This window comes from Haliotis cracherodii, unplaced genomic scaffold, assembly GCF_022045235.1.
Source record: "Haliotis cracherodii isolate W230 unplaced genomic scaffold, xgHalCrac1.p SCAF_1, whole genome shotgun sequence".
NCBI lineage: Eukaryota > Metazoa > Mollusca > Gastropoda > Lepetellida > Haliotidae > Haliotis > Haliotis cracherodii.
This window is the reverse complement of record NW_027266264.1, coordinates 32923843-32933396: the sequence shown is the minus strand read 5'-3', so window position 1 is coordinate 32933396 and position 9554 is coordinate 32923843. Positions and strand designations below refer to the sequence as shown.

Below are 9554 nucleotides of genomic sequence, written 5' to 3'. Positions count from 1 at the left end.
AGTCATTGGACTCCAGAACTGAGAAAGATCGCCACGTTTCGGCTTAATTTGTGAAGAAAATTCGAAGTAACGAAGTCTGAAGTCTGAAGTCTGAGTGGGTTCTAGAGCCAATCAGATTACAGCTTTCCAGGCCAAAATATAAAACCACAAAAACACAAATATACCCTCCATAAGAACCCCTTTGGGTGTAGATGGTGCGACCGCCTATGGCGGTGTGCTCAAATCTTCACACACAGAGGTATAGTAACGGAGGAAATGGTGTGATATTAATGAGACTGGCAGTGCACCTCCTGTCCCCGCACCGTCTCTTACCGTTGCACCATCTTTAATATCGCACCGTCTCCTGTCGTGTGCCCCCTCCCCTTGAACCACATCTGTCCCCGGACCGCCTCTGTCCCCGCACCGTCTCTGTCCTCGCACCGTCTCTGTCCCCGCACCGACTCTGTCCTCGCACCGTCTCACGTCCCCGCACTGTCTCTGTCCCCACACCGCCTCTGTCCCCGCACCGCCCCTGTCCCCGTACCGTCTCTGTCCTCGCACCGTCTCTGTCCTCGCACCGTCTCACGTCCCCGCACTGCCTCTGTCCCCGCACCGCCCCTGTCCCCGCACCGCCCCTGTCCCCGTACCGTCTCTGTCCCCGCACCGTCTCACGTCCCGACACTGCCTCTGTCCCCGCACCGCCCCTGTCCCCGCACCGTCTCACGTCCCCGAACCGTCTCTGTCCTCGCACCGTCTCACGTCCCCTAACCGCCTGTCCCGTACCGTTTCACGTCCCCGCACTGCCTCTGTCCTCGCACCGTCTCTGTCCCCACACCGTCTCACGTCCCTGCACCGCTTCTGTCCCGCACCGTCTCTTCCCCGCACTGTCTCTGTCCCCGCACCGTCTCTGTCACTGCACCGTCTCTGTCCCCCGCACCGTGTGCGTCCCTGCACCGCCCCTGTCCCCGCACCCTGTACTGCCAACACGGTCTCCGTGGAACAACACATTGATAGGAAAAACGGCTGTGTTGCAGAATCCATGCATCTTTTAGTGATGTTTGTTCATGTATAACCAACCCATTGATAAAGTAACATTAAATGCAACGGAATAAACGCTTCAACTTCATTGCCACTGTTGCCACTTCATTGCCACTGACAATAACTGGAATGTGACACACGAATTACATCCCCACACTGTCGTTCGACCTTATCCTCTCCCATGACTCAGAGTAGCCACCCTTAGATATGGTTTCCCGGATGTCACGTTTGTCTCTGAGAGCCCGATTCACTGACCAGTGTCAATGAGACTGATATTGGGAAAAGAGAGCGGAAAAGAAGAGTGAAGATCAAGTGAGAGAGAGAGAGAGAGAGAGAGAGAGAGAGAGAGAGAGGGGGAAAAGGGGAGTAAGGAATGAGAGAAAGAAGAAGAGGGGAGTGAAGAATGAGAGAAAGAAGAAGAGGGGAGTGAAGAATGAGAGGAAGAAGAAGAGGGGAGTGAAGAATGAGAGAAAGAAGAAGAGGAGAGTGAAGAATGAGAGAAAGAAGAAGAGGAGAGTGAAGAATGAGAGAAAGAAGAAGAGGGGAGTGAAGAATGAGAGAAAGAAGAGGGGAGTGAAGAAAGAGAGAAAGAAGAAGAGGAGAGTGAAGAATGAGAGAAAGAAGAAGAAGGAAGTGAAGAATAAGAGAAAGAAGAAGAGGGGAGTGAAGAATGAGTAAAAGAAGAAGAAGGAAGTGAAGAATGAGAGAAAGAAGAAGATTGGAGTGAAGAATAAGAGAAAGAAGAAAAAGGAAGTGAAGAATAAGAGAAAGAAGAAGAGGGAGAGAAGAATGAGTGAAAGAGAAAGAGAGGAGTGAAGAATGAGAGAAAGAGAGGAAGTGGAGGGAGTTTACACGTCAACCGATCTCCATAAAATTCGACACTAAGCCGGCTTCCAATGCTGGTGTAAGGAGATATGGAGCATGGATTAAGTCCGACCCAGGAATCTCATCACTACTCCCCTACCCCGTAACAATGATGTCAGTAGCTTGTTTAGGGCAGCTCTCGAGATAGTCACTGGGCCTCGAGAGGTGTTCCACACACGCATAATGAGGATCCTTTCACACTCATTTACCACACGCATCCCGTCAACGAGGTGTTTGGTGATTGATCATACGTTCAGCTTACATGACATGGTATTTATAAGAAAGTCATGAGACGGAAATAGACTTGTGTGTTAACAATTAATATTCTATTTGTTTAATAACCTGCCACTGATGTACACCTTTCCTTCTGCATGTACTCGGTCAGCATATGCTGTGTCAGAGTTCGCAGGGGACAAATGAACTCACAACGAACCGTCACACACCTAACCAAGTGTTAATAACTATATTACCATTCATGGTCGGTCAGTTGCTCGATGTCAGCTGCAGAATTATTCGTCACCTCTCGCCCCTTTCCGTAACCTGCAAAGAAAATAAGTCCTCTTATCGATCAGTGTTATGTGCGAAAAACACGACGAACCAATCCGAATGCGCCTGAGATTACGTTTTTGCCAAGAATGCTTCTTAAAACTTATTATCGAAATATACTCAAGTCCATAAGAAACGTAACACATGGAAACGATATTTAGGAGATCATAGATATTATGACGCAACCATATGCATAAACAATCGACTAAACCCATCAAGCACATGCATAAACAGTCGACTAAACCCAACAAGCACATGCATAAACAGTCGACTAAACCCAACAAGCACATGCATAAACAATCGACTAAACCCACAAGCACATGGATAAACAATCGACTAAACCCACAAGCACATGCATAAACAATCGACTAAACCCACAAGCACATGCATAAACAATCGACTAAACCCACAAGCACATGCTTAAACAATCGACTAAACCCACAAGTACATGCATAAACAATCGACTAAACCCATCAAGCACATGCATAAACTATCGACTAAACCCAACAAGCACATGCATAAACAATCGACTAAACCCACAAGCACATGCATAAACAATCGACTAAACCCAACAAGCACATGCATAAACAATCGACTAAACCCAACAAGCACATGCATAAACAAAGGAAGCAACATGACATCATGCAGTGTCTAAATGGGTAAAATCCCGTGTTTTACTACCTACAAAAACTGTACGTGCACTTTGGCTATAAAAATAAACCCAAACATCACTAGAGCATGCACATCAATAGGAAACATTCCACATAGTGGCACCGCTCGCTGCAGAACAACGCGATCGAACAACTGGAATACTCCATCTAGGGGCATCCAACCCCACATTACATTAGCCTTTGGCTGTTGCAGTTGGTAACTTGATGAATCGCTTCAAACAGACTTCTGACAGTCCTAGAACAGGCAGACCAAGCCCACAAGTCCGCATGATGACCGATATCTATGGACGTTTTTTTACGGTGACGTCATCAGCGAATCGTGTGAGTCAAGAGACAGCAACAAGGCGATTGCGCGCTGCTGGTATCAGAGTCGACAGACAGTGTCAAGACGACTGCGTGCTGCTGGTATCAGAGTCGACAGACCTTATAGAGGGGCAACATTGACCAACAGACTTCGTTAGGCAAGATTATCATGGGCTAGACGTGTTAGGCGTTGGCAATTATGCGATTGGCGAAGGATCTTCTCGGACGGGAGTAGGTTCTGCCTCCCCAAGACTGATGGAAGGGCGAGAGTTTACAGACGTACAGGGGAACGCACAGCTCGTTGCTTTCAATAAAATGAGTCCAACCGAAGTGGCAGCGTCATGGTGTGGGTGACATCTCTGACAATAGGACAACCAGACTCGTCATTAATGGCAACCTATCTGCTCTGAGAAACAGGGATGGAGTTCTAGCACCAGTTTTGCTGTTATTCCTAAACAACATCCACAGGAGCCCTTTTCTAACAGGATAACACCAGACCCATCATTACAATTGTGTCAGGATTTCTTCAAGAATAACGTCAACGTCTTGCCAGGTCCTGTACGCTCTCCAGACAGGTCCCCCCTCGAGCGTGTGTAGGGCCACCTTGACCTCCAGATTCGATTGAGACAGCAGCCACCTCTCAACACACAGCACTTGGCACAAGGTCTGTCAGAGGAACTGCAACCCATCCCAAATGACGTCACCAGAAGATTCACTACATCGATGCTAAATCGTGTCTTCACTTTTATTCATGCTGAAGTGGTCACACACGACATCGCAGACATTTTTCATGTTGAGATTGACTTTTTATTGACTTCAGTGTTGGTTCATTTTAGAACCCTTGTGTGACTTGTCGGTCTTGACGTCTCAGTTACAGTAACCTTACAGCTTGTGTTGAATGACCTTTGTTATTGATTTACGCAACATTTGCAAACACAATACATTTTGGTTTGATACAACTGATATTTGTTGCACACATGTAAAATTTCCTTTGCCCTTGGGTATAGTTTGTAGCTAACATTCAATTGGATGACATATAAATTGATCCGATATAAATAAATGACTACTTGTATGGTAATATATAGTAAGCGATAATCTCTGGTGTAAGGGGGCACGGGTGGCCCAGTCGTCTAAGGCGCCGCGATTCGATGTGCAGAGTTGCGTGCCTAGGGAACGCCAGAAACCTATGATTGTGGGTTCGAATCCCGGTTCGCCTCGGTTATGTTTCTAGGTTTGTCAGCACCATACCCGTGCTCGTGGGTTTCACCGAAGTGGTAAGGCCTGCATCACTTCGGGCTTTCCTCCCACTTTAAGCTCATACGCCGTGATATGACTGGAATACTGTTAAAAGTGGCGTTAAACACAACTCACTCTTCCTGGTGTATGGTTACAATTTAATGTCCTTTAAAACAAGTGAAGTAAACATTCAACCAATCATTAAGCAGTAAACGGGCACTATGACGTATGAAGGGGCATATTTTGTTTTGCATAATGACTTATGACAATGACCACAATAGATTACGTCGGTCATACACAGCTGCGTACATGAAGAAATCTGAAAAGAGTAACAAAAGTAACGTCAGTCCATTGTGTAAAAACAAACAAAACAGACAAAACATTCAGAAAACGATACAAACAAAAATGGCTTATCTGGGCCTATGGCTGACAGGAAGTAAAAGCAAAATGTTTCTTTGTGGTTATATTTGTTGGCAGTAATTTCCAAAATAGAATGCGAAGGGGATAGTTATGCTCACGATATAGTTGTTTGTTTTTTCTAGCCGACATCAGTGCCTTCAATATTACCAAGACAAAGCGCCATCGCCATGTACCAGGCTAACACGTGAAAATGAGAAGAGAATATTGCCGACTCAATGGGCACTTCCCAGACCCTGAATTGAATACCCGGGTTCCCAGTGTCATCAGCTAATATATTTTTATCGACGAGAGCTCGAAAGACGATATCTTCACACATATACGTGTTATTAAAAAACAACACAGATGAAGATGTAACAGAGACTGAAGTAAACAGAAACGCATATATGGGCACGTGTACTGATATAAATAGACAACATGTAAGTATGGACAGACTCTGATATAAACAAACCCAAACAGATACCGATATAAACAGACACGTCTATACATACACATATACCGATATAAACAGACACGTGTATACATACACAGATACCGATAAAAACAGACAAGTGTATACAGACACAGATACCGATATGAACAGACACGTTCAGACACGGATACTGATATGAACAGACACACGTATACAGACACGGAGAATGATATGAACTAACACACGTATACAGACACTGATATGAACATACACAGATACCGATATGAACAGACACACGTATACAGACACGGGTACTGATATGAAGAGACACACGTATACAGACACGGAGAATGATATGAACAGACACACGTATACAGACACTGATATGAACATACACAGATACCGATATGAACAGACACACGAATACAGAGACGGATACTGATATGAAGAGACACACGTATACAGACACAGATACTGATATGAAGAGACACACGTATACAGACACACATGGTTATAAAACTCAGACACAGACACAGACACATATGTAGACACCTCGACACAGAAGCAGACACAGATGTAGATGTAGACATATGTAGACAGACGTAGACCGCTATAGACGTAGATACCTAAAGACATCTACAGACACAGACGTAGACCGCTAAAGACGTAGATATCTACAGACATCTATAGACACAGACGTAGACCGCTATAGACGTAGATACCTACAGACATCTCCAGACACAGTCGTAGACACCTACAGACTACTATAGACACAGACGTAGACCGCTAAAGACGTAGATACCTACAGACATCTACAAAAACAGTTGTAGACCGCTATAGACGTAGATACCTACAGACATCTACAGACACAGACGTAGACCGCTATAGACGTAGATACCTACAGACATCTCCAGACACAAACGTAGACTGATAAAGACGTAGACACCTACAGGTATCTATAGAGACAGACGTAGATACCTACAGACATCTCCAGACACAGAAGTAGACCGCTAAAGACGTAGATACCTACAGACATCTCCAGACACAGACGTAGACCGCTAAAGACGTGTATACCGACAGACATCTCCAGACACAGGCGTAGACATTTACTGACTGCTATGGTGGATATCGACACGGACGAAGAGTGCTACCGAATATGCAGATACATACCTAAGTGGACAGACAGATTCAGATACAAATATAGATAGATGCACCTTACATGTAGCGAGTCAAATACAAATGTTGACACAGACGTGGACAGCTACAGACACAGATGTATGACAACTAAGCCTTTACAGACACATGTAGACACTTACAGACAGCTACCGACACAGATGTATGACAACTAAGCCTTTACAGACACATGTAGACACTTACAGACAGCTACCGACACAGATGTATGACGACTAAGCCTTTACAGACACATGTAGACACTTACAGACAGCTACCGACACAGATGCAGACAGCTACCGACACAGATGAAGATACCTACAGACATTTTATCTGTCTACACATCTGTGTCTGCATCTGTCCATGGACAACTACAGACACAGACGTGTAGACAGATATAATTGCTCATAAAGAACTTGACAATACAGATACACAAGATGTCAACTTTCAAAAGTCACATATACAGATATAGAAACCTAGCTTCTCAGAAGTAATCAGACACTGCGCCACGTGTACTGACTCAGACAAGCCGGTCAGACACAGTCCCAGGCGGGTGCATCACGTGAAAATGAAATCGTTTATCAAGCACCTAATTTAATATAATTTTACAAAAACCGGGTTGTTAAACTAACCAAATTGGGATCACAGATAAACCCTTCAGTAAACAGCTTATTATTAATACTGCTTTTGACATATTCATTAGTTTGTTTAATAAAAACTTCTGGAAATATAGAAATAGACTTGCATAATATCCGGCTCGATATTGCTTGCTTAGGGTATAGGATTTCCAAGGTATTCAATCTCACTCACAAGACCTGGTTTCTAACAAAAGCAAATATTGGACTTTGAGAGTCGTTGAATTTGGGCATTTTTATCACGTAGTGATAGCAGGCAAAATCAGCTCATGTCGCTCCCGAGTCGATATCTATAGTCTATCAGCGCCCGTTACCCACCTTCTCCCACCACAATACAGTTGCGACATAAGCAAATGGTTTCAACATTTCTTAGTTCTTTCAAAGTCCGGGTGAACGAGAAAGGGGCCGGCTGTGACTCGGATAGGGGTCTTGCCGCGCCAAGGGGTCCCTCTGTTGATTTAGATCTCCCGTCTCCCCGGTGTTTAGGGGGGCAGGGTGGAGATGGCGGGTATATCTGAGCTACCCGAGAGCAGGGCTTCTATTGGGGGTACTTAGACCGTGCGGGAGACTCTTTAAATCAGGGGTGGGGGGTTGCGGGGTAGGGGGGTCGGGTGACTCATAGCTCTGCGGTCAATACGACCACCTACCCGTTGAATCATGGGCTGTGCCAGATTTGAATTTAAATATGTTCTAGATCGCGAGGTGGCTGGTGTTTGGTACTCGCATAATGACTTGGCAAAGAGGGTCATATAACCCTTTCTAGTCTTTATTTTCATAAATAACGGCTTCTGAAGCCAGGCTATGTTTGATGGGGATTGATTTGAAACATGTGGTATTGGCACACAATATGTTATTGTCAGAGTGAGTAGACAAATAATGATTTGCCCTCCTTTTTTCTAACTAAAGACACAGACATGACACCTCAGATATGATAGATGGCTTTACACTGGGGTATAAGGTCCACTGTGCAATTTAAAACATAAAACGTAATTACCACGACATGAAAATATATACGACACGAAAACTGCCGAAATGTTATATCATATTTATATCTTGCTGGGTTTTGTATTTAGTTATTCTACGATATTAAGAGAATTATAATAGCCCGCCTTACGTCACACTGTTGAATCATTTACCGATTTTTGATTTCTTTGCTTCCTATTGTGGATATAAAACGTATGTTTTATATTTTTAGTTAAAAGGTTGACAGGTATAAACTGCCAAAGAAAGCATACACTTGAATATTGGATTTGACTAAAACATTACAGACGTTATCGTGAGTGAGTGAGTGAGTGAGTATGGTTTTACGCCGCTTTTAGCAATATTCCAGCAATATCACGGCGGGGGACACCAGAAATGGGCTTCACACATTGTACCCATGTCGGGAATCGAACCCGGGTCTTCGGCGTGGCGAGCGAACGCTTTAACCACTAGGCTACCCGACCGCCCATTAGACGTTATCAAAACTTTACTAAGCGGAAAACAGTCGCCGAAACAATGCACACTTAAGGTCCAAAACACAACTATGATACCCGTATAAAATACATCACCATCGAATAGCCATTTCTTGTTTGTTTCATATTTAGCGACCATCAAATATAGGTGTATACTTTTTGTCCGACTGTTTATAACATTTTCATTGACAGTAATATATACATTTCAAAGATGAAGAAATATATAAAAAATCCCCGAGTTTGACTTCACAAAGATTGCTACAATTTCAAAATGGACGCAAACTTGATAGGCCTGTTGAAATATGACAGAATGCAGTGACTGCATAATGCTGCATGGAATATGCATTTAGTTGTTTGTTTAGTGATAAGAACACAAGGTCCTTGCATAACTACACGATACAATCATATATCTGAACACACCCGTCGTTGACCCCTGGCCAACACCGTGTGCGGGGTAGAGACCGGGTGCTCCACTTCCCACGATGTCATTTGACACAGACTCTCATATAAGGAGCATTGTTGTGTAGGAGGCTAGGAAGTACGGCAAAACGTCAATTCTTCTTATTAATTAATTAATTAATTAATTAATTAATTCATTCATTCATTCATTCATTCATTTCAAGCCAAAACGTGAATTTCATTTATTTTATTTAATCATTTATTAACACATTCATTCAACGACGAAATGTTTATTCATTCATTTATCCATCCATCAATTCAGATCACCGGGAAACAAAGTACAACTATCTCATGTTCTCATTATTTACATGAACATCAGAAATATATCCCGGTATGCATCAAAAAGTTTTTTTTAGCAATTGTTTGATTA

The 9554-nt window shown here is 43.7% G+C and overlaps 2 protein-coding genes across 2 annotated transcripts; one reads left to right on the top strand and one right to left on the bottom strand.

Moving 5' to 3' along the window:
• Window positions 1-325: 325 nt before the first annotated feature.
• LOC139455424 (golgin subfamily A member 6-like protein 2) lies at window positions 326-987 on the bottom strand. Its single transcript, XM_071236982.1, has 2 exons — window positions 823-987; window positions 326-751 (listed from the first exon to the last, which is right to left on the bottom strand). The coding sequence occupies exons 1-2, from the start codon at window positions 985-987 to the stop codon at window positions 326-328; spliced, it is 591 nt and encodes a 196-aa protein (XP_071093083.1).
• A 46-nt stretch (window positions 988-1033) lies between these two features.
• Window positions 1034-1695, top strand: LOC139455414 (splicing regulatory glutamine/lysine-rich protein 1-like). Its single transcript, XM_071236972.1, has 2 exons — window positions 1034-1045; window positions 1303-1695. Exons 1-2 carry the CDS (start codon window positions 1034-1036, stop codon window positions 1693-1695), a joined length of 405 nt encoding a protein of 134 aa, XP_071093073.1.
• The last annotated feature ends 7859 nt before the right edge of the window (window positions 1696-9554 follow it).

Coding starts and splice junctions, on each gene's coding strand:
- LOC139455424 (XM_071236982.1), bottom strand. CDS start 987: ATGTGTTGTTCCACGGAGACCGTGTTGGCAGTACAGGGTGCGGGGACA. Junction 752..822: donor GACAGAAGCGGTGCAGGGAC/GTGAGACGGTGT, acceptor GGTACGGGACAG/GCGGTTAGGGGACGTGAGAC.